The sequence below is a fragment of the Xenopus tropicalis genome, chromosome 1, assembly GCF_000004195.4.
Source record: "Xenopus tropicalis strain Nigerian chromosome 1, UCB_Xtro_10.0, whole genome shotgun sequence".
NCBI lineage: Eukaryota > Metazoa > Chordata > Amphibia > Anura > Pipidae > Xenopus > Xenopus tropicalis.
The window spans coordinates 153019001-153045243 of record NC_030677.2 but is presented as its reverse complement, the minus strand read 5'-3'; the positions used below and the strand labels follow the sequence as shown (position 1 = coordinate 153045243).

The 26243-nt window shown below is 39.6% G+C and overlaps 2 protein-coding genes across 3 annotated transcripts; both read left to right on the top strand.

Moving 5' to 3' along the window:
- Positions 1-1951: 1951 nt before the first annotated feature.
- Positions 1952-5279, top strand: mif (macrophage migration inhibitory factor). Its single transcript, NM_001113675.1, is given in 3 exon segments — positions 1952-2071; positions 3642-3814; positions 5077-5279. Coding segments are annotated over 3 exon segments (348 nt in total). The 5' UTR covers positions 1952-1963; the 3' UTR covers positions 5144-5279.
- Positions 5280-9952: 4673 nt separating this feature from the next.
- ddx51 (DEAD-box helicase 51) lies at positions 9953-23810 on the top strand. Of its 2 annotated transcripts, none has more exons than XM_004910584.4 (15): positions 9953-10125; positions 10696-11164; positions 12598-12748; positions 12843-12988; positions 13067-13138; positions 13237-13343; positions 13932-14040; positions 14162-14304; positions 14917-15115; positions 16470-16585; positions 16876-16971; positions 18381-18482; positions 19372-19435; positions 22774-22908; positions 23156-23810. In XM_004910584.4, the coding sequence occupies exons 1-15, from the start codon at positions 10103-10105 to the stop codon at positions 23180-23182; spliced, it is 1959 nt and encodes a 652-aa protein (XP_004910641.2). In that variant the 5' UTR covers positions 9953-10102; the 3' UTR covers positions 23183-23810. The 2 variants fall into 2 exon arrangements, with proteins under 2 accessions (XP_004910641.2, XP_002931939.2); XM_002931893.5 differs by having other exon boundaries at positions 9955-10125; positions 16855-16971.
- The last annotated feature ends 2433 nt before the right edge of the window (positions 23811-26243 follow it).

Sequence of the window (26243 nt, the reverse complement as noted above, 5' to 3'; positions counted from 1 at the left end):
GAAATTCCTGACTGTGGAATTAGTGAGAGTTGGCTGCTATACGCTGGGCTGTCATCTGAATCTTTGGGGCCCAACAAGGCACACGCGTGAAAATCCTGTTATGACTAGTATTGCATGAGGGAAGGAGACAGACAAAGGAAGAGAGGAAACCTACTGAGATTGGCTCATTGGATATGGAGATAATGGTGTATCTGACAGATAGGGTAGGTTTATATTGGCACTTGGACTTAAAGGGGAAGGAAAGGCTAAGTCACTAAAATGTTAAGCACCCCCAAGTGACTTGAATTGCTTACCTTTTACCCCAGGCTGGTGCCCCTATTAGGAGAAAACCGCACCAGCCCGGGGCACCTGGGCGATTCGCTTCCTCCTTCCGCCTCCCTTTCCCCTGGACTCCGAGTCTGGCGCATGCGCATTAGAGTGAAAAAGCCGACTTCTCTGTTAAAGTTCGGCTTTTCACTCTACTGCGCATGTGCGCGCAGCGAAAGAGGACGGAGGAAGCGCTCGCTGCTACCCCAGGCTGGTGCTGTTTTCTCCATACAGGGGCTTACAAGGTAAGCGATCTAAGTCACTTGGGGGTGCCTAACATTTTGGCACCCCCAAGTGACTTAGCCTTTCCTTCTTCTTTAAAGAGAATGACACATGGGGAACGGGGTAAAAGCTCTGGGACTTGTACTCAAAAGTCAGGAGAGAATGGAATATACAGAGAAAGGGAATGGCACTTAGACTGGCACACAGGAGTAAGGAGGAGAAAAAAGATCTGATTGTGCTTTAAATGGCACTAAGAGGATATAGAGGGATTGGCACATTAGATTTGGGAGTATGGAATAGACAACAGTAGCATAAAGAAAGCTGCTTAGTTACATAAAACTTCCTAGTTAGTTAGGCTGAATTAACATGGAACTCATTCCATGGTACAAATGGTTCCAGGGCAGCTGCCAGTTAAGCCTCACATGGGGAAAATCCTTTCTGATGCCAAAATACAGGCCCAGACTGGCAACCTGTGGATTGTGGCAGTTGCCGGAGGGGCTACTGTAAGATGCCATAGACAGTTACTATTAAGTGGGCTGGTGGGGGCTGTTTGGGCATGTGTCTTAAAAAATGTCAGGGCCTATTTTGAATCCCAGTCCAGGCCTGGTTGTAAGACCCCCTTACTGTAAAAAGACCCCCAGAAAAACCACATATTTTTGGAAAGGACACATTTAGATCAATTTCAAATAGCCAATAATAGTCTTTCTACAAATATGTGTGTGTATATATATATATATATATATATATATATATGTGTGTGTATATGTGTGACATGATGCCCCAAGTGAAAATAGAACATATGAATTTTCTCATGTAAGAAACATGCTCCTACATTAATCCCAGGACTATTCTGAAAAAGAATAAAATGTGAGTTGCAAGGATTGGAGGGATGAAGTTTAAACTTCCCCTCCAGCCCATCCAATTCCCATGCAGCTTTACCGGGGCTTAACATCAGTGCCCAACAAGCACAGGGAGGGATGTGTAGGGGAAAACGCCGGCACCACATCTCCCGCCCTCCCTTCTTAAGTCCCCAATCTATCCGAGGTGAGGGGGCCCCTACTACGATCCAAAAATCTCACCCCCCCCCAGTTATAGCAGCCTGTCTACACGTAACTATGGAATTGAATGACAGCGCTGCCAGAAAGGGCTCGTTAGTCCCGTAAGATCCTGTGCGTGCGTACCAAGCTGCAGAGAGGCGCAATGCCCGACTATGCAGGCGGCATAACTAAACACTTGTACCAACACCTCACCAGAACAAATGCAGGAAATGTGAGTGACAAACCAAGCGTCTACCTCACTGCTTTAAGGTGCCGTTAGAAGCACGCCGATTGGTTGACCTGGAAAAGGGCGGGACTGGTACCCCACGTGTTCCGTCCCTTGTCAGTGTTCGATCCGTTCTCCATCTTTGCGTCTTCCTTCAGTTAGCTGCTTCATCATGCCTACGTTCACCGTCTGCACTAACGTCTGCCGGGACTCCATGCCCGATACCCTGCTGTCCGATCTCACCAAACTGCTGGCCAAGGCTACGGGCAAACCAGCTGAGGTGCATGGGGAGGGAGTGGGTGCGGCGAGTCATTCCACCGCTAAAACACGGGGGGAGATGATGTCCAATGATCGGGCCTCAAGCTTTAGCTGAACTACAATGTGCACATTCATGGAGGATACTGTGATTTGTGGTCCAAGCAGATAGAATATCAGTGTATTTTATAATAAAAAGTAGTCAGTGCACTGTTTAGGTTTACAGGGTACAGGTGGCGCTTCCTCCTCCCCATGAGTCGGGCCAAACCACCATTAATTAAAGGGGGCACCAAGAACATGTACTGGTTATATGCACAAGGAATGAACCTATAAAATGTGCTTTTGAACTAAGCTGTCACCTTAAGAAATAATGTAAAATTCTTTAATATCATGTTAGTTCAGAGAAAAAACTTTACTTACACTACATAAATAATTCAGATATTGTTTCCTTTAGTCTTGGAATTCACAGTAAGCAGGCTGGTGCCATTTTGTGGACACTGTTATTAAAGAGGTGATTCACTTTTAAGTAAAATGTTAGTATGTTATAGAATAGCCAATTCTAAGCAACGTTTTAATTGGTCTTACCACTACTACTTTTCAAAATATTAATGTATGTAAAAAGTTCCCTATAGGTCAAGTTGATCATTTTTCACCGACAGGTTTGCTTTTGTAAGTAATTGTTACATAAACTTCCTAAACCTGACTGTTTTGCCAACCTGACTGCCCCTTCTCAGCCTGTCAGTTATAGCTTCTAATGCTAATGTGCTACTGCTGCACAAATATGGCAGCCCCCTTATACAGGAACATGGGGGATCTGATAGGGAATGTAACAGCATTGGGCAAATAGGTTTAAGGTAAATTTATAAAGCTCATGCAAAGACAATGTTAATAGTAATTGTTGTGCCTGAGGCATGAGGGGGGGGAGGGGGGCTGGCATTATATGATTGACAGCTTGGATTTTTAAGGACATTAATAACAGGTATTTGGGTTTTATTTGTAGAGGAATGTTATTATACAGCTTATGTGTTAGTGACATGTCCCCTTTAACCCAAAACCCTAACTAGCACCAACCCGCTGTTAGCTGCTGTCCCACACTGCACAGGAGATCCTGTGACTTCAAGCACTTTGCACTGTTGGATGCTAACCAATCAGCAGCTAAGCAGACCCCACAGGGGACTGTGGTTTAACTTTATATATGTAAAGGCAGAGCTGTTATTGGCTTCCCCTATCCTATTGTGCTGCTGGGGAAGGACCATTATGACACACCCATCATTCGTTTGTAAGATAGGGAACTTAGGATGCTCCAATAAAGATATTTTTAAAGGCATTGATTCATTTTAGCCCAGATTGAAAGCAGTTGTAATGTTTTTTTTTTTTTTTTTTGTTATCACTGCATGCATAAATAGCTGTGTGTCCCCTTTAATACACCTGCTATCCCACAGGACCCTGTGACCCTCATGTTTCTCCTCTGCAAGTTGTTCATCCTAAAGCAGAGAACAAGATCCATGGCTTTGGGGATATAATGATGAAGTGCTTGCAATGGTGCTTTTTACCAGAATGCTATCATCATAGCTAACCTATTGTCTCCTCTGCAGTACATTGCAATTCATATTATGCCTGATCAGATGATGAGCTTTGGTGATTCGACTGATCCTTGTGCTGTGTGCAGCCTCAGCAGCATTGGAAAGATAGGGGGGCCACAGAACAAAAGCTACAGTAAGCTGCTCTGTGATTATCTGACAAAACAGATGAACATTCCTGCTAACAGGTAAGCACACTGACCACTAGCCATGTTGCCTCTTATTCAGGTCTATTATTCCTTGTTTGTTTTCCATGCACACCTTTTCTCCACTTTCTGAGAAATGCTAGAAAATGCCTCTGCTGCACACCATTCAATAAATTGGCAAGCATGTGACAGTGCTGGTACTGGTAAATCATATTCAGGTAATTGGAATGTATCCCCAAACGCTTCTGTAGCGGCAGATATACCATATACTGTATACCCTAGCTGCAAACAACAGGATCAGTATGAATTCTCTATTGAGAAACTCCCTTATGCCTAAAGCAAGTAGCTCTGCAACCAATCAGATATTTTTATTTTTGCAACTAGTCTATTAGAGCAAATTTTTTTATTTTTGTATATTTGGAATGCTCCTAGGCACAACCAGGCAGAAAAAATGAAATTAGTTAAGTCATGCAATTAGGTGCAGTGAAACCTGCATCCAAAATACATGAAAAATACTACCAGTAGTAATAGCACTTGGGGAAAAAAACTGGCCAAATATGGGCAAGAGCATTGAGTTGCCCAAGTGAGCACACATTCTCTGTTCTGCTCAGAGAATATCTAGAAAACACAAGCTGTTAATAGGTCCAGTAGATATGTTTAACCGTTTGTGTGCCATTTGCTGTTTGTTTTGCATTTAATGCATGTAACGAGTGGCAGTGCAATTAGAGTAAGCATTTAACCAAGCTCACTGGCAGAAGTTTCTGGCAGTTTTATGGCAATTGTAACAACACTTTGCTCGTGTTGCCATCAAATTCTTTTTGATGTAACGAAAACTCATTTTGGTACAGGGTAGTAAAAAAAAAAAAAAGCATCTAAAACTGGAGTTAAAGGGCATGCGAACCCAAAAATTAAATTTAACATAATTAAAAAATAATAAGCAGCTATCTAATATACATTCTTTTCAAATTTATTAGTGGTTTTAAAGTTCTTTGTAAATGTAATTGCTATTAAAACTAGTATTTGTCTGCCCCTGTCTGTTCTCCAGTCCAGATTTCTTAAAAAAAATGTTGTCACTTGACAAAATGCAGGAGACAGAACACCAAGAGGCAGATTTATCAAACTCACCCAAGTTCTGTTCATTCTTATGGGATTTTTAGAAACGTATTCATCAATGGGTGAAAGTTAGACTCACCAGTATATATGTATTAAGCTCTAAAATCACGTTTTGATAAATGCCTCCGTGTGTCATTGCCCTATAAGGTTTAAAACAATGATAATTTATTATTGTCATTTTTCCTTTTCAGAGTCTATATAAACTTTCACGACCTTAATCCTGCAAACGTTGGCTGGAATGGATCTACCTTTGCCTAAATATAAGCACATTATTCCAGTGTACCATGCAGTGCAAATGAACTCTCCTTCTGTGTAAATCATCCCACTTACTGAAAAACAGCTCATGACTGGTGTTAAACATTCCCTTTGGAATAAACAGAGTATAATAATTATATCTTAATGTGTATGTGTGTGCTTTATTACTTTTTATCATTGCTTTTTACTTCAATTTGTTTATTCTGAGATATAGTGGTGTTAATTTTAAATAGAATAAGGGTTTGCACACAAGAAATACAAGCACCGTGGTAGTATTAAAAAATATAGTCTTTTATATAGTACAGGTATGGGACCCATTATCCAGAATGCTCGGGACCAAGGGTATTCCGGATAAGGGGTCTTTCCGTAATTTGGATCTCGGTACCTTAAGTCTACTAAAAAATCAATAAAACATTAATTAAACCAAATAGGATTGTTTTGCATCCAATAAGGATTAATTATATCTCAGTTGGGATCAATTAAAAGGTTCTGTTTTATTTCTACATAGAAAAAGGAAATCAGTTTTAAAATTTTGAATTATTTGATTAAAATGGAGTCTATGGGAGACGGGCATTCCGTAATTCGGAGCTTTCTGGATAACGGGTTTCCGGATAAGGGGTCCGATACCTGTATACAACAAATTTTTTTAACAGCAGTCAATTTTAATTGCAAAGTTACAAAAAATACATAGATTAATAAGATAATACATACCGCAAAAGGAGACACACAATTTAGCCAAAGATGAGAATTACCCCAATGCTTCAGCAAAGAGCCTTTCTCAAGGGGAATCCTCAGGTTCCCTATATGGGGGTACTGGTTTTGGGTTTTTTTGCACCAAATATCTATATTGTTGTTTTTCTGCATGCTAAGTGAGTGCCCTCCATTTATGTATATTTAATATAGTGGTGTTAATGCCAAAACTGGAAGTAATGTTTGGAGAACTAACCAGAACCACCATTCTGCATTTATTTGTGATTGGTAGACTGCAGTATAACTCATAATACTATAATATATTGATATAGTATAGTACACTACAGTAAAAATATAAACTTCAATTTAAACTGGCAGCAATTCAACAGTTCGATTAATGTGCCAATAAGTCAGTTTATTGGGGGTCACCGGCATTTGCCCTGGGTTTGAACACTACTTACCTACCTGCCCTCATGAGGACTGCATTGGCAGTACAGCCTGCATTAGTGCCCATTATGATAGTTGGCTCTAGGTCCATACTCTGTACAAGTACATTAGAGGGGATTATAGGCAGATAGGGGGTGTTCTTTTTTTTTCCCCATAAAAACAATCAGGCCACCAAAGGCCACCCCTTTAGATTAGGGGAACAGAACTTTCATTTGAAGCAGCGTAAGTGGTTTTTCATGGTGAGGGCAGTGAGGTTGTGGAACTATGATTGAATCAGCCTGATATGACCCATCACATAGGTGGCCATATTGGACAAAGTTCCGCTAATTTGGCAGCCTCTTCAAACGAGTGGTTCTTCAGCTGTATGGCCAGCTTAACACCTATGGAAACCTTTTAAAGATAGATTTTAAAATATTTTATTTAATTAAGCAAGAAGATGTCACTATATCAGGAACCTGCAGACTTCAGTTGTTGACTACAACTCCAGCACCTAGTTGGTGGTGCTATAAGATATAATTAAATGCCAGAGTGCTTCAGATTACATTATAAATAATGGTGCCACCCACAGGCCCCACCAGCACTAAGGATAAGCTAAGCTTGGGTGCCATCATTTCTTGCATTCACAACAGTGGGCAGACAGTAGGTGATTTCATCAGCTCCCTAAACATGACAGATTTTAAGCAAAGTAGTGTCAGCAGTGGCGGATAATGAGATGTGAGGCTCCTAGGCTACACTTTCTAAAGGGCCCCCTTCTAGACTACTCAGACCGTGTAGAAGAAGAAGAAGACAACTTCTGTATCATCACTTTAACATAATGTAGCGCAAGCTTATTTCTTGTGTAATAACATTAGTAGAGCGCCAAGCACAAGGCTGTTGGCTCTGTGAATTTTAGCCAAGGGGAAGTCTAATTTCAGTGCCCTAGGCAAATTCAAACCAGTTGGTTGTAGCTATGTAACTTGCAAAGAGAGAGTTCCTTGCTTTGTGGAAACAACTTATGACTGTGGTAAGGAAGTTTGAAATTTGTGCAGGCGTTTACCAGTAGCCTACTGTCTGGGAGAACAACAAGGATTCGACAAAGTGGCTGGCTTGGCGCTGTGCTTTACATCCATGCAGGTTGAACAAAACTCCGGGCAGGTTAAATTAAACAAGTGGCCCCTGATGTCGCATTGCATTTGGCGCATGCCAAACGAAAATGTGATGCAATGTCACTGCACCCTGACGTTCACCATGTGCCAGAGACCCCACTGATGCAGCCAAACACAATTGGACGTCAGGGGCCAGGGCGTGCGCAGCCATAGGCGCCACTTGTTCAACCTGCATGGACATAAAGCAGCAAGCCAGCCACTTTGTCTAATCCTTATTGTTCTCCCTACTGACTGCACTGGGACCCTAGGCTTTAGCCTAGTGGCTAATCTGCCCTTGAATGTCAGTATCAAACAGCTATGTGCAAAACTATAGCAGTATTGACACTGTTTAAGGATAAAGAATTACTGAAATATATTATGCAGTTTTATGAACCTAGAGGAATGTTTAACTTAGCACTGCATAATGTAGCCTCAGAACCCAATCTAGACCTGAGTGTTATTGGTGTAAATCTCTATGTAACCTCTGTTTAATTAAGACAGGTGAAGAATGATGTCTGACTGCATGGATTAACTGCAGTTAATTGTCTCCCAGATCACCACAAGCATCATTTGCATTTTCTAGAACTAAGAATGGGAAAACTGCCTGGTCTCATTTTTAAAAAAAGAACATTCTAACAATGTATTTATGTCCTGCCAAACTATCAGTGGAAAAAGAGGCGCTTTTTGCACAAGGGCTCATTTACATTTGAAAGGACAGAGGGCAACTTGCGTTTTTTCCTGCAGTCAGTTGTACATAAAACCACTTTTAATGGTACTTGCCGTGAAAATGTGCTCTTTGTATTTTGTATAGTTGTGCTCAGCGCCACTCAGTCATTTCTGGCTGCCGTTCTGATTAAGGTGCTGCTGCGACTATTGAAGCAGTGGAACCCTGGAGCTACCACCACCTTCTGCCAAGCGGTAGCCCCAGAATTCCTACAGCACCCTTCATCAATGCACTTGGGCATAAAGAATGAGGCGCGCACATCACTTGCATGCCCAGACACTACAACTTGTGTATTATACAAAAATGTACCCCCTATTGTAAGATATGAGGCTATTAGAAGTCTTTTTCAGCTTTGTACCTTGACATGGTCATGAAGCTTTGGTGAACTTACATCAGTAAACTATAAAATCCTTATAATTTACAACAGTAAGCAGTACCGCCGCTCCCTATACGCAGAGTAAGCACTCTGCGTAGGGCATCAACTCCCAGGGGGCACCCAGCACCGCCGCTCCCTACGCAGAGTGCGCACTCTGCGCAAAAACATACCAAGCAAGTCTTTGCCAGCAGCTCCTTCTCTCTTATGCCGCGGCAACAGGCCCTTTTATAAGGTTGCGCCCATGCGTATGACGTCACACGTCAGCGACGAGGCGCAACCTTATAGTAGTGCCTGTTGCCGCGGCATAAGAGAGAAGGAGCCGCCGACATCACTGGTCTGTTGGGGGTACTTTCTGTGGGGGCAATTGGGGGCTCTGTGTGTGGGGGCTGGCTACTGTCTATGGGGGGTACTGTGTATGATGAGGCAGGCAATTGGGGGTACTTATTTTTGGGGGCACTGTTTATGGGGGCAATTGGGGGTACTTTGTATGGGGGCACTGTGTGTGGGCACTGTGTGTGGGGGCTACTGTCTATGGGGGCAATTGGGGGCACTGTGTGTGCGGGCTACTGTCTATGGGGGCACTGTTTATGGGGGCAATTGGGGGTACTTTCTATGGGGGCACTGTGTGTGGGGTCTACTGTCTATGGGGGGTACTGTGTATGAGGCAATTGGGGGAACTTTGTGTGGGGGCTACTGTCTATGGTGGGTACTGTGTATGAGGCAATTGGGGGCACTTTGTGTGGGGGCTACTGTCTATGGAGGGTACTGTTTATGGGGGCAATTGGGGGTACTTTCTATTGGGGCAATTGGGGGCACTGTGTGTGGGGGCTACTGTCTATGGGGGGTACTGTTTATGGCAACAATTTATTTATGTATTTACTTTTATTTGAATAAAGTTCTATTTTGGCCCCTATAGTAGGTGTTTTTTTTTTATTATTTTATTTTTACCTCGGTAATATTTGGGGGAGGGGGCACCAAAGTAAATTTCTGCTTAGGGCACCCATTTGGCCAGCAGCGGCCCTGACAGTAAGTACATTATTCCATATCTACAGTGTAATTTTTATTACAAAATGTTTGGGGTTTTGGACAGGTTCACGTCGCCACATAATATCGCAACCTATTCCGCAGTGCTGTACATTAACAGGGGCTATGCATAAAAAATCCAAGGGATAGTAGTAAAGAGGGCCCTAAGAGCACAATTTACAGAGCTCACAATGCTACAGAGTGTCTGTAACATTAACAATCCTGACACGAAAGGACGAACGTCAAACCGATGTTTGGCAGTAGAACGTATCTTTCAGTCGTCTACCTATCCACAATGGAAGCCGACTTTTACTGAGCCTTGTGTTGCATGTCGGGAAATCGATACCTGCAGTAAAGTTGTATATTCACCCCTGCACGGTTTAGAGGTGCTGGTTTATTACGCACAGAAGCACAGACGCTCCATGTCTGTCACAACACAGCCCACCCAATCACGCCTTGGCGCATGTCCGTTTCCGTACTCCCTTCATGACGTAGTTTAGCTGCGACGGCCCATGCTGTAGCTTCTGCGAATTGCGATAGACCAGTTGCATATTGACGGTGGAAGTACTCATGCTAGAATGTCCCTGTTTGTTATCAACAGGTAGGAATGGCAATTTTATCAACAGAGTTAAAACCACTTAAAACCTTGTAAAGATTAGAAGCAAGCGTCCCGTCTGGCTTATATGTAAACCCTGCCATCGCAATGGACTATCTGTGGGGCTGTTGTAAATGTGGAACTGTTTTGTCCACAACTTAACTTCCAAACAGCGTTGTCTTTGTCTAATTAAAACGTTTAAAATAGGCATCCTTAACAAAAGTTTTTGAACTATTAGACTTATTGCCAAATTGCAGCCGCTTATTTAATGGTCGGTGTGCCTATAAATGATTATTAATGGAGTTGCAGCATTGACTTGTGATAGGCTGTTTGGCTGAGATTACTGCATGCCGGAGCCATCCATACCATGTTATTGGCATGAGTGACCCCACCAGCTGAGGCTACTAAATTATTGGTAGCAGGTGGGATTTCATTTGCACCCAAAATGCATACATTGCTAGAGACCTCATGATGCAGTTTGTATCCTTTCCTCTAGTGTTTTGGGAAGGTTGATCTTCATGGACTGATGTACTGAGGTATTTTTAAACCTTTTAAACCTGTGTCTTTGAAATCCAGATACCTTGGAGATGAGGTGACTACATCTGAAGATCGTTCCAAAGCCCTGTTACAGAAATTGCATGAACAGGCTAAGGATAGGCAGCAACAGAGACAGCACCCAAAAGCGAAGGCTTCTCCAAAAGATGACCATGTCGAAGAAACAAACACAAAACCCAGCATAAATGAAACCCTAAGGAAAACTAAAAAAAGAAAGAAAAAACAAGAGGAGGAAGAAGAAGGTGAATTGAAGAGTCCTAGTGATGAGAATGAACAGGACAGTGGGCAACAGGAAGCTACATGTATTAAAGAAAAAAAACAGACCAAGAAGAAGAAGAAGCTTATAGCGGAGGAATGCAATGAAGTCATAGAGCACATATCTAAAAATAATGAAGGCAGCATGGCAGAGGAACCTGGTGGGGCAAAAGTAACCTCATCAGACCCTAGTTCCATTCTCCTTGGGGGGTTTGAACCCAAGTCTGTAGAGAAGGTAGGGAAATATCAGCTGTTTTAAAACAGCTGTTTGGCGTGCCCACAGTTTTTAACTGCATGATATTTTTTTTGTCACACATGGTACTGCATGTAACAAAGCAATCACTGCTAATATTTACAATAAAGTGATACTGAAGAATTTTGCTGCCACCACATTGTTACCACAGCAAGCAACAATAAAAGTGGCAGCAGAAGCTGGGCTGTAGTTTTTATGTTTCCACTGCATATGACCCAAAGCCTGACCTGCATAACTGCAGAAGAAACTTCCTCACTGTTGGTGGGTATGAGCGTGTTCGTATGTACACGCTGACAGTGGGAGGGGGAGAAAAAATAGGTTACCTAAAAGCAGTTCTAATGGGGGTAGCACTGGCTAAAAATAAAAAAATACATATGCAGATTCAAGAATAATTTGTTTTTATAGGTTATTTATTATTATTATTATTAGGTAATTTATTGTTTAAAAACATAAAGAACCTAAAACAAAACACAGGTCAGTTGCAGAGTAAACTACATATGAGAATAATTATAAAAATACTATGGTTGATATATTGGTTGTCTCGACCATGTGACAAGCAACCTTTCCTCCATTGTAATCTTATACATATCACACATGTAATTGAGTGAATGTCCATTACACAAAGGTCTACATAGAAGGTTTAGGTCCTATATTCTTATAGAATAAGAATAAGGTTTAAATGGTAGAGTGAATTATTTGCAATGTAAACAGTGTAAGTTAGAAATAAAAAGTATACCATAAAAATCATGACAATATCCCTTTAACCACTCATTTGTATTTTTGTTTGTGTATGTATACTCAAGACCCTTAGGCAGAATTTTCTATAACTGTGGCCGTATCTTTACATATTTACATAATGCATATTTTGAAAATGGCACACATTTTTAGCACCTGAACATTTTATAATATCTGAAATCCATGGCTTCAGATGTTTTTGGAAACAACTAATTTTGAATAAAATAGATGACTGCCACAATAAAGCTAAATATTTATTTCTTAACTGTAAATAACCCCTCCCTTAATAGCCAGAAACCAGACAAAATGTGCTGCAGTAGAGAACCAAAGAAAGATCATTTTCACCCTACGGCTCTTTAAATTTTTCCGAATAGAGGAAATATGATGAAGAATGTAAAAAGCATGATCACAAACAGGAAACACATATTACTTATTTTGTGCATTTTATGTGTGTTATTCTTCTGCTACCACTTTTTAAAATAAGCTTACTTACTGGTGTAGAAGTTTCAGTGTTACTTTAGTAACTGGAATATTCACTTTACTTATTTAAGCATGTAAATGCAATGATTATGGTTATCAATTACAGGTGTATTTGAATAAATTGATTACTGTCAGCTCCAATGTCCAGTTTGTGCACACATCTGTCAAGCACCTTTCTAATATTTTCGAATTCCTTTCAGGTTTTGCCAGTTCTGCCGCAATGGCTGGCTCAGCCAAGTCTAGTACAGAAGAATATTAAACAGAACTTAGTTCCCATTCATGATATCCATTGTTTGCACCCTAAAGTGCTGAAAAAGCTAGAAGCCAATAAGGTGAAATATCTTTTTCCAGGTAAATATTAGTGTCTTAATCTTTCATCACACATTTTTCACTATCTCATTTCTCCTTTTTTGTCTTTATGAATTAACCCCTGCTTGTCTCTTAGTTCAGGCTGAAGTTATCCCCGCCATTCTGGACAGCACCTGCCATGGTTTCTTATTGGGTAAGGGTGGATACCGTCCCAGTGATGTTTGTGTATCTGCACCTACAGGAAGTGGAAAGACCTTGGCATTTGTTATCCCTATAGTTCAGGTCTGTATCCTTGGAGAGACTGCCTTTTACGGCATACTTAATTCAAACTTTGCTTTGACCAACTGCTTTTGTTTTCAGGCTCTGCTACAGCGAGTAGTGTGTGAAGTGAGAGCACTTGTTGTGTTGCCTACCAAAGAGCTGGCCCAGCAGGTAAAAAAAACACTTCACAGTAATGCAATAATGGCATCATTTTACCGATTTTGCTTTCTTCTTCTTCCATTATCTAACTTTTTTTTTTTTTTCACAAGGTCTGTAAGGTATTTAACACTTACGTGGATGGTATGGGACTGAAAGTGGTAATGGTAACAGGGCAGAAATCTTTCCTTAAAGAGCAGGAATCTCTTATACACAAAACGTAAGTTAGATCCTTTAATTATGCATGTCCGTTTCTTTTTATTACTCCAGGGCAGAATCTGATTACCTTTCTAGGAATTTAAGAGAATTTATTTTTTTTCCCATTGTGACTTAATTTGAGTTGTTCAAAAAAGTTAAATCACACATAAAACCAAGAACAGTAACACTAAAAATGAAAACTTTCACGCAGATGTCTTTGTTTGCATTGAAGTGTGTTTAGTGTAATTTGAACATAAACATCATAAGTTGCCCCAGAAGTCATGTACTAGAGGCATGACTGAATAATACTATCATAGTAAAAATAATGAAAACCAGTACATTCTCATGTATAATGCATTTTAATGTTGCCTTCTGCCCTTCTAATCTGTGCTAATATTTTATATGATTCTACATCCTTTTTCCTTGTGTTTCTGCCCCATATGAACACTGTACTTCTGTTTTCCTTTTTTGTGTCATTTCTTTTGATAGTTCTTGTACCTTTGCTAATATGCAAGCATCAGCTACTTTCTATTACCTTGTTTTTTGTCACACTTCCAGTCCAAATAATTTTTTTTCCTTTGTCTGTGTTGGACCCATTTCTGGAACACAGAGCATTTGGCTTTTGCAGCCTGGCAGATATTCTTGTGTGCACCCCAGGAAGGCTTGTAGATCATATTCAGCAAACAGAAGGCTTTAACCTGAGACACCTTCGGTTCTTGGTAAGCTCCCTGTGGCTGACATCTCTCAGCCTCTCTGTCTAGCCTGAAGTCTATCCAGACTTCTTACAGATAATAATCTATTTTATCTGCTGTGTATGTTCAAAACTATTTTATTTGTTAGGTTATAGATGAAGCAGATCGAATGATTGACAGCATGAATCAGGATTGGCTCAGTCATGTTACCAAAGCAGTGTTTCAAGTGGTGGCTGATTCCCCCAATATGCTTTTTACCAGGAAAGAGCCTGGAATACTCACAGCAGCCAGGTACCCAGCATGTCCGTCTTTGCCCTACATCATTACAGGCTTGATATATATTCTGTCTATCTTCCGTTCTATATATTATGTTCCATAAGTGGTTTTGGCTGTCCATATACTGGCCTGTTATATTCCATAACTTGTTTAGCTGTTCAGTTACCCTGCCATTTCTGGTCATTCTTGTAATATTAGTCTCACTAATTACACTTTGATTTTCTGATATCGATCAGTGTCTTTGGCCTCTTATCATATTGCATTAGTATTTTTAAAGAGAAATAAACCCTAGCCCCTCCCCCCTTCCAAGCTCCCTCCCCGCAGCATCTATTCTTTCCAGAAGTCTCCCTGTGTCCTGACCTGCCATAAATTTGCAGAGTTGAGCAGCGGAGTTCAAAGGGACCATCTTTCCCCTGTCGTATGATCCTGGAGATCTTGCAGAATCCACATACAGAATAAGATGGCACCTTTAAACTCCGCATGCAACTCTGTAGGTTTATAGCAACTTAGCACGCAAGGAAACTTCTGAACAGAATAGGAGTGGAGGGGAGGCTGAGAATTCGGTAGGGTTTGGTTCTCCTTTAAGTTTGTGTTTTTTAAAGTTGCATCTCACAAAATTGCCTGCAGCTCCTGCCTTCCCCAGACTCCTCTACAGAAACTGCTCTTCTCAGCCACTCTAACCCAGAACCCGGAGAAACTAAAACAGCTGGGCCTGTATCAACCCAGGCTCTTCACCTCCAAGCAAAAGGGAACGTCAGATGATTCCTCTGAAACACAAATGGAATCAAGTACATCAGGGAATTTTTCCCTTCCAGAGGGACTTACGGTAAGCTACCAAGGGTCCTGCTACAAATCACTGTCGCCATGCAGTAGTAAATAATATACATGGCAACTTGTTTAACAAATATATATCAAAGTTCATGCATACACAAAGCAAAAGTGGACGTAAATCATTAATTTTATCAAAGGAAAGCTACCTTCAGAATAGATATTTAACCAACAGATAATTTATATGCCAATATAAGAGTCTTTAATAGGTAACTTATGATTTAAATTATCTGTTGGTTAAGTATTTAGGTCGGTGAATGGACAGTGCTCTTTTTTTATTATGTAATGGTAATTCAGCCCTAGTTCCAAGAAACTAGTAAAAGCTACCTACAGATTGGTTGTTATTGTTGATGGGACCATAGCAAACTTTGCTGTTTTTTTACATAACACCCTGCGTCTTGAAAGGGGTTAACATTTTCATTATCTTCTAGTATCATGTAGACTACTTGCAAAAGGTAGTGTAAAACAATTTGTATTTTTTGAGTGTTTTTAATTATTTCACAATTTTTTCAGCTGTTCTCCAGTGTGGAATTATAGCAGCTATATGATTTGTATGGTGCTAGGAAAAACTCATTTCTCAGTGGACTGGTAATTAGTTTTATTAGTTCCTACTTCAGAATCAAGAAGTGCTGTTACTTCCTGAAACTGGCTTCATATTCTTAAGTGCCAGAAATAACAACAGAAACCATAGGTATATCTTAGGGATGCACCAATACAACCCTTCAGTAGCTTAATTTGCTTATACAAATTAGGATTTGGTTCAGTATTTGGCCAAATCTCTTACAAAGGATTCGGGGTTCAGCCAAACCCAAAAATAGTGCATTCGGTGCATACCTAGTATATCTTATTTAAATCAATAGGCAAAAAAGTAAGTTTAGGACTTGCCCTATTCAGCGAGCTCATGCTGAAAACACAAGTGCAGGTACAAGCAGCAGAATAATCTATCGTCCTGCCTCAGTTGCAGATTCTGAGGTGCAATCTTGCTTTTTGCTACTTTCATATTTAAATCCCAGCAAATGCTGCTTTAGATGGAAGAGTAAGCAATGATCAAGCCAACAGTGACAAAATAGTGTCCCAGGGACCTTTTGTTGCTTCACACATTGAAAATAATACAGTGGATACAAGGGCTTTGTTACAAACTCCAGGTGCAATGCTTGCTAATGAATTCAGAATCATAGCATATAGAGAAAGAGAGCTGCCTGTCAGTGTTGGCCACATTTACCAGTGGGCAGTTCCTTTGAATCTTGGGATATTTGTAGAAGAGTCTCCATAGCAATTGCCCTTTCTGTTGTTATGCTGATATTTAATGTTATTTGTGTAATAATGTTTACTTTGGTGTCTTCTTTTTTCAGCATTATTATATTCCCTGCAACCTCAATTCAAAGCCTCTTATCCTTCTGCACTTCCTCTTGTCTCTTCGTTTCTCCCGTGTCCTTTGTTTCACAAACTCAAGGGATGCCTCCCACCGGTAAGTCATCTCTGACCTCCTATGAATCCATATTTTCTTATAGAAAAAAAAGTTCAGGTAGTTTAGAATTTTGTGCACATAAATAAATGCAGTTTTAAAGTAACAAACCGTGTTATAAAAATTGCTTGAGTCAGCTGTTCCTGACCCTATAACAATGCTGTTGTAGTGCCATAGTATATTATATATTTATGTCACAATACAATATATACTTAGGATATAGGATAGAATATATTAATGGGACTTAATTGCCCAGCCATTTTATTCCACAGCCTATATCTGCTGGTCCGCAGCTTTGGAGGAATCAGTGTGGCAGAATTTTCCTCTCGCCTTAGTCCAGGGGAGAGGAAGAAGACCCTGAAGGAATTTGAGCAGGGGAAAGTTCAGCTGTGAGTAAATGAATTGGAATGTGGGGTGTATATATTTTTTATGTTATGCTAACATCATTATCCAAAGGCCTGTGTGTTGCACATCAGTGGTCTGCATCACAAAACTGAAACAATTTACTGTGGCTTTAATTTGCATATAAGTCAAAAGAAAAATGAAAAGACAGGCAGAAAAGACAGAAGGGGATTGTTACAGGCATTCTAACTAGGGTCTTTAGCTTCAGGCAGATCCCCTCTAGGCTATCCCCCCTCCCTCCTGATAATAGATGACATACGTCTTGTTCTGTCAAGATAAAATTAAATAATATTCGTCCAATAGCCCCTTAGCTTAACCAGGTCAGGTTTTGACCCCCCTCATTCACTGCCTTTGGCCCAGAGGGGTCACCAGAAATTTCTCTGATTCAAGGAACACTAGGGGGCACGTTTACTAATCCACGAATCCGAATCACGAATGGGAAAAAATCGTATTGGAAACGAAAATTTCGGAAGATCGCAAATATCCCGAAAATGCTTACGAAAAAATCGTATTAGTGATCCGAAAGTCACGAAATTTTCGTACCGAACAATTGTAAACAGCGGTAAAACCTTTCCGATTTTTTCGTGCAAACGTCCGAAAAAGTCGTGCGCCGTCCGAAAAAGTCGTGCGCCGTCCGAAAAAGTCGTGCGCCGTACGAAAAAGTCGTGCGCCGTACGAAAAAGTCGTGCGCCGTACGAAAAAGTCGTGCGCCGTACGAAAAAGTCGTGCGCCGTACGAAAAAGTCGTGCGGACACCCGAACAAATCGACGAAAATATGCTCGGAACGTTTGCATGAACGCTCGAGCGTTCGTGCTTTTGTAAATGTGCCCCTAGGAGTCTCTGATTAAATACTATACCACCAGAATAAATACTTAATCAACAGTTTATATCATAGTAAGTGGCCACTAAAGAATCTTTCCTAAATGAAATATATAATTATAAGTAAATTTTCCCTTTTACAACTTTTCCCTTGAAACACCATTTTGTGTGTCAGAGATCACCTGACAGGAAATAATGCAGCTCAAACTGACAAAGACAGAGCTTTGTCCATTAATTGGCTGATGTGACCTAACATGTATGGGTGCCCTTGGTTTGTCTGTGTGCACTGTGAATTGTATGATTCCAGGGGGTGGCCCATAGCGCAGAAAATTAAAATTTTCTATTTATGTTAAGGCCTGCTTCATCTAAATAAACCATTTTTGTAAAAATATACTTTTTTTTTAGTTGTATGTGTCATTGGGTATGTACCCAAGTATAATAGAAAACAGATCATTGTTGTCACATTATGATTAATACTATATGATTCACTGTGTTTATAACAAAGGTGTTTAAATAATGTAATCTTTGACTTTTAGTTTACATTGTGTCCTGAACATTTTTTTACCTCCCCTACAAGGTTGATCAGCACCGATGCAACAGCTAGAGGAATTGATATCAAGGGAGTCAAATGTGTGATAAACTATGATGCGCCACAGTTCATTCGGACATATGTTCATAGGTAACAATATAAGTGCTGCAGAGAGAAAAGCTTACAGTGCTGTCCAACTGGCAGGGGTTTGTTCTGGGAGTTTGTTAGTACGGGTATGGGATCCCTTATCCGGAAACCCGTTATCCAGAAAGCTCCGAATTACGGAATGCCTGTGTCCCATAGACTCCATTTTAATCAAATAATTCAAAATTTTAAAACGGATTTCCTTTTTCTGTGTAATAATAAAACAGAACCTTGTAATTGATCCCAACTAAGATATAAATAATCCTTATTGGATGCAAAACAATCCCATAGGGTTTAATTAATGTTTTATTGATTCTTTAGTAGACTTAAGGTATGGAGATCCAAATTACGGAAAGACCCCTTATCCAGAATACCCTTGGTCCCGAGCATTCTGGATAACAGGTCCTATACCTGTAGTTGGAAATAGTCATTATATGGTCCCTAAGTTGTGTAATTATATGCTGGGGATTGCTGTGCTATCCACAGGGGAGGCATATGAATTTAAGGGTATGTCTTAATATGACATAATTAACTTTTTTACATATGAATGAAGGGTGATATCCCTGCAGTGAGCACCAACCATTTGGGTTTTTGCTGTGCTACCTCCATTAATTTAATTAGTTGCCAAAAAAATTAGGTTTACAGGTATAATTGATCTAGGCACACTTGCAGGCTTTATCACCCATTCATGTACCTCCTTGGTACATCTTGCAGAACCTTGACCAGAGTGCACCTTTTCTCTGAACTATGTAATTGCTGTGGATGATAACAAATTTTCCCTTCCCTTTGCACAAGTAAAGTCTTAAGTGTACCTTATGTAGTAATAAAAGCTAAGATAGCTGGACTTGTAATTTGTGCAAAAAACAGTGAAATGTGCTTTCTCTCCTTCTATTAGGGTGGGTCGAACAGCTCGTGCAGGGAAAGCTGGCCTAGCATTCACAATGCTGCTGAAAGTGCAGGTATGTGCTAAGCAGATACACTGTGATTACTACTGAACGCTAGTTATCATTTGTCACAAAGCTATCTAACTTTCTCTTCTGTTTTTAATGATGTGCTTACTTGAAACGCCAAGAGAAACTATACATGGTCTTTTTTTGTGAAGAGAAGTGTGAATTTTCACTTCTGTTCATGATATTGTCACCCATACCTTTATTATTTCTCTTTGTATTTGTCTAATATAAATATTAAGTCGATATATTTTTCCAATTGCTGTGACCCTAGTTTTGTAAGGAGAAATAACAGATGAGTGTTAAGTTGATCATGTTTTGTTGCTATGACAAGATGCCTAAAAGTTCATTCCCATTGGTGGTGTTAAACACTTCAGGTAAACACTTAAATTACACAAAAATGTGCAAGAATGAAGTTTCTTGCAATTGTACAATGTTTTTTTTTTTCCCCTCAGTGATTCTCACTTCCTGCTGTGGAAAGGAAATCTTGTCCGCTTTCTCACTGCTACAAAAAAGCAAGTCTTTGCTTGAAAGGTGTTACTGGCTCAGCTAGTACTTTTAGCTTTGCCTTGTCTCTAAAGGTGGCCATCTACAATAAGATACGCTTTTGGTCACCAAACAAGCCGATCTTTCCAACTGTATGTCCACCTAAGGTGGGCAATACTGTTCTAATACAATCATTTGGCTCTAGGGCCTTAAAACTAAAGGAAGAGAAGCCATCGGAGCAAGGACATCAATGATCCGATGCTCTCTTCTAATCGACAATAATATATTGAACCTGCTTGATCGACATATAGCCAATTTTAGGCCAGATAAAGGTAGAGGGGCCCTTATACATGAACAGATAAGCTGCCGAATGGAATCGTTCTGAAGGACCCGAATCGGTAGCTTAAATCTGACCATGTATGGCCCCTTACAAGCAGCCAGTAGGAGCATGGGTAAGCAGAACATGGTCATGAAATGATGTCATTGGGTCTTGGCCAGCTGCTTTTTGTCCTACACTGTACACAGATAGACACAAAATTCTGACAGAATAGGTATTTGAGGGTATAGTAACCTGTTCCTGTTAAATCTTAAAGCGGACCTGTCACCTTAAGAAATAATTCCAAATTGTTTTCTATTGTGGTTTTCAAGCAAAATAAACTTTATTTACACTATATAAATTATTTTAATCTTAGTTTCTTCAGCCTTGGAATTCACAATTGCAGCAAGCAGGCAGGGGCCATTTTGTGGACACTGTTATCAAAGCAGGCATTGCATTCTGCCAATATCTTGTTTCTGTGCCAGTATGGGGGGACCTGATGCCCATGTCCATGCACTGGTTACAAAATTACATGGTGAGGAGGGAGGGGGAATGTGAGCAGTGCAGCAACATCTAAAAAGTTCTGAATTGAAAGTGAAAGTAGCTGTCTGCCACACCTCTATGCCTAAGGCATAGAGGCGGGGCAGGCAATATATGACTGACAGCTGGGATTTTTAAATGCCTTTATAATGGGTATGGATGTGGTAATAAAAAAATGATTTTGGGTTTCATGTTTAATTTGAAAAGGGCTTTTATTATATAGCTTTTTATGTCTGGGTGACAGGTCCACTTTAAGTTGTGAAATTCTCAATACATTTTAAAGGCTATTGCTAGGCAGGTATTTAGATATTTATTGAATTGCATATTTTTTTTTTTTCAATAAATACATGACCAAATATAATAATTTTTGTTTTGTTTGTTTAACTAGGTTTTCTTCATCTACTTTTAGGACTTGTTTGAAAATAAGATAATGTTTTAGATCACATTTATATAAAAATATAGAACATTTTAACGAATTCACAAATTTTCAAGCACCACTACCAGATATATTGCATTATAAGCAAACTATTCAAATTTTTAAAACAGATTTCCTTTTTTCTCTGTAATAATAAAACATTACCTCATACTTAATCCCAATGGTATAATTAATCCTTATTGGAGGCAAAACAGTCCTATTAGGTTTAATATCTAAATTATTTTTCAGTAGACTTAAGGTATGAAAAAACCCAGGTCTTGAGCATTCTGGATAACAGGTCCCATACCTGTGTGTGTGTATACCTTTTTAAATGATACCTTTTTTGAACTTGGCCATACAAACTCATATTGTTCTCCATTACCGTATTTTACCTTGCTGAATACAGTGCAGTTTGGCAGATACTTACCCTTATGATTTGCCATATTGGTCCTTATTGTATTCTAATACCTAAACATGCTAGCATCTAATGAGTGCAACATGTCCCTAATGCGTGCAACTTGTGCGTTGCCTGAGACGGCTACTGAGCAGAACGCAGGACTTTTTGGCCCTTTATATCTCTTGCTACGAGGTCTATTATTTTCTTTGCATTCCGATACCCCTTCATTACATCCACTCTTATAGCAGATGTTGCACCACCGGGCAGCATTTGTGAGAGTTGCAGTCCAGTATATACGTTTTTTTCTTTTATTTATCTTTTTCACTATACATAGACTGTATTTTTGAATTTTATTTTTTTCTTTTTGTCACAATGCATACACTTTGGGTCAGTGAGGGGAGGGGTGGTATTACTGTGTGATGTCTGTTTAGAGTAATTTTATTAATAGAAAAAAAAAAGGTTTACTTATACTTTAAGAAAGTAAAATGTCTACATTTGGTAAAAGAGACACATTTATTTAAATGGTTTGTACAAAGTATGCATAAGCTAACGTGCCCCATCAAGGCAGTGCCCTTGTATCAATCCTAACCTAGTCTTATTTACTAGGTTAGGACCAACACAAGGACACTGCCTTGATGGGGCACTGCTAAAAACAGTCTCCTGCATAACAAATTGCCCTTTGCAGCCATTCTGGATCCTAATTGAATTGCAAAAGTGTTCGGGGAAACCTAAACGCATATTTCCTTTATTTTTGAGACTTGTCATACCCTTTACTTTGCCCAATATATGCAACTTTCCTTCATATACTGTAAGCAAGTGCTTTAAACCCCTTGTACTTTTGTGAATCTGTAAGTGAAATTATTCTGTCAGCTTGACACACTAGTTATTGGTTCAGTACTAATTGGTGTACTTACACAAGACTTGTTGAACCATTACAAAATGTAATTATCATTTTAGTGACGTGGATGAAAATCTCCCAGTAGGTTTCCTAGCTAACCAAAGAACCTAAAGAATTACTACAATTTTCTCAAAACCGAAAAAATGAAATCATCTACGCTTTTTTTTATGCCGCCTCATTTAAATGCCTATGTTAGGAGCCATGTATATGACATTCATCTAATATATATTTATTTAAACATATATACATTTAGCCTATCTGAATTATCTGTGCATTCATGGTTGTCTTTCTTGGGCAGGAAAACCCCTATTTCAGTATGTTGAGGGATGCGGGCGCCCCAGAAATGCAAAAGCAACTGGTGAAGAGTGAGAATCTGAAGCAATATGAGCAGCGATACGAAGAGGCTCTGATTGAGTTACAGCGAGCAGTCAAGGTGAGGTGCCCTAGTTATATATATATATATATATGCTCTCCTCACTTTTAAAAGGGAAGATGCGTAATATGAAGTATTTAGAACTCCAAATTGTCTTACTCTATCCTGATTTTTCCTTTGCTCTCCTTGCTTTCTTCCCCCTCTTTGGCTGTCTCTTTTCCATCTTAATGATTATATGTGATTTCTCTCTCACCTTACCTTTATCTTTTCATTGTAGTTTATTCTGCTTTTCCCATTCATTTTACAGAATGAGAGAGCTCAGAAGAGATCCTAAGACTTGGAATAGCTCTATGACATAAAACTCCTCTTCCTCTTGGAGAAAGCTAGCTGCTGACTGTCCTGGATTCACTGACCCTATAGTCCAGGGATCCCCAACCTTTTATACCCGTGAGCCACATTCAAATGGAAAAATTTATGGAGAGCAACACAAGCATGGAAAAACATTCTGAAGCTGTCAATTAGAGCTATAATTGGCTATTTGATAGCCCCTGTGTTGACTGACAGCCTACAGAAGGCTTTGTTGGGCAATTACACTGGGCTTTTATGAAACCAAAGCTTGCCTCCTAACCAGAAATTGAAAAACGAGCAACTGCTTTGAGGCCACTGGGAGCAACATCCAAGGGGTTGGGGAGCAACATGTTGCCCCTGAGCCACTGGTTGGGGATCACTGCTATAGTCAGTAGTGCTGGAGCTAAGCTGCCAACACCCCTATAGACCTGTTCAGCTACCAGGCCCTAAATCATTCAGCCAGTTAACAAGTATTGCTCCTGGTGAGCTTGTCCTTTTTGTATTTGCCTTCATCCAGAGCCAAGTAGGGTGTCACAAGTCCCAGAAAAATGGGAATCCAGGTGACTGAAGGAGTTTGCGTAAGCAAATAAATACATTTTTATTTATTTAAACTGGCTTGTGTGTATAAACAAAACAGTTTTCTATTTCAAAGTGGAATAAAAGGGCTGTAAAAAAAAAAAAAAAAAAGGATTTTATACTAGAATTGGTATAATCAGATAGTGTTTTTATGTTTAAATTTATGAAATGAAGAACACAGAACCTTCCAGGCAATATACAGGCCATATGTCTGGCAATATACGTGTTTATCTTGTGGGTTTGGCACCCCTACCAGCTCAGAGTGTTATGTTATACATATGCAGCTATAAAAAAGGCATAACAATTTATGATGTGTAAAATTTTCATCTGCTGCCCATACATTTACATGAAACATTGTGGAGTAGTGCCAAAGAAACAAATGTGTCATTTCAGTAGGTACCTGTGGCTGCTGGTTCTCTATCCTGAATCCCCAAGAAAGAATACTACAGAAAGTCTTCCATTAAATGCATGGATGGGAGACATCTGCACCAAAACATACACAGAAAACTACAACTACAAAGGCTTATTATAAAGAATACTCACTGAGCTACTATTCTCAAAATAGGAAAACAGATAAAATTATTATGAACATAGAAATCACACAGAAAACTGTGCTCCAACTTAATTAGATAAATAGTATATAATAAATAATTTGAAAGACGCATGGTCTTAAAAAAGCCACTCTGCACTCTTACTTTCAAAGTTTCGGGCACATCAGTTGAAAGTTCCTTTTAATAATACCAATAGGTCCTTTATATTTTATATTTTTATTGAAAGCTGGAAATAGGCAGAAGAGAAAGGCAAGTAATTCAAAAATGTAAAAAATAATAAATAATGAAAACTAGTTGGAAAGTTGCTAGGAATAGGGCATTCTATAACATACTAAAAGTTAACTTAAAAGTGAACCACCCCTTCAATAGTAGAAATAAATGTTATCTTCTTTAGCTTTTTCTCTTCGGTTGCCCATAATAGGGAATTGAACTTCAGCAATGACCTCTCTAAACCTTAATAGAATAAAGCAGAAATAGAGGCTGCACTCAAGCAAAATTTGAGCTGGGGAGCTTACCCCATTTATTATGCCAATGTACCACAAAAAAATCAAGGGAGTGCCCCTGAAACGTTGATCTTTTTTATTTATTTATTTTTGTAACATATATGCCCTTTAACCTACAGAGCACTTTTATTGAAGCAATCACCCAGCTTGAGGAATAATTCTTGAATATATGTTTCCTTAGTCCTTGCCGCTAAACAGCATTTACAGATACAGAATTAGAACCTGTTACATAAAATCTTAGACTCTTCCAGAGGGATGTTAGCATATGTAGTCACTACTTTCAGGTAATTTGTTACATCATCCAGTAACGTCTTTGTAAAAGGTAAACAGGAATATTTTTCTGTAGTGGCAAAAGGTCCAAATTTATTTCTTAAAAGTGCTTAGCTGGCATGAATCCAGAAATGAATTCCTGTCTAGTTTTGCAGCACAGAGAGGAAGCACAATCATTAGGCAATGGGTTTCACAGCTCGAGAAAACATTCTGCCTTTACTTCCGCTTTCTTTAACGCAAGCAATTTAGTCATCTCTAAAGAAAGAAGCATGAATAAAATACAACGCTCCCCAACAGATAAGGAAAGAAGAACTGTGAAGCATAACCCCTAATCAGACTTACCCTAACAGCCTAATAACTACAGCCCTGCCACAAGCACTTACAGCATAAAGATAATATACCCACAGAAATATATACATTTATTGTAGGTTCCACACTCAGTAGGAGGGATTAATCTGCACCTAACTATAGAGCCTACTTACTCAGCACTGGCAACATAAACGGCCTTGTTTGTGTCATGGTGACCAGCCAGAGACTAAACACCCAAACAGTAACCCAAGCACCCTGATAAGATGAGACTGTGGATGACATATACCAATAGTTGGGTATTGGTACAGATTCAATTTATAAAAAGACCCTTCATACAGAAAACCCAGATCCTGAACATTCTAGATAGATCTTTAATGTCTAAATAGAGGTGAGTCAGGGTATGGTAACAGTTTCACATTGAAGGTTCCAAGCCTGACCTTGACTGCAGCCCTGATGATAAATCCAGCCCTTCCTTACTGAGTGTGCCACTAAAGCTTTCACTAATATCCTTCCTCTGAGCTGATGCTGTAATCTGGGATCGTTTGGCACAGAAAGCCTTGTTTGCTACAGAAGTTCAGTGACAGCTGGAGGAAAAATCCAAAAAAATGTTGTGTAGCTTGCAGCAATTAAAACAGTAAGAGGTGTATGATTGTGGCGCCTATTCATGCCAGCCTTCTATTTATATTATGTAGGCAACTGCCTGTGTTCTGGAAGTCCCTATCCATCAACAAAAACAGGATGTTCACATTTACTGTACATATATATATATATATACACTATACACATTACCCCAGCACTCCATTATAAAGTTTCAAGAGAAAATTAAAAAACAATTTTG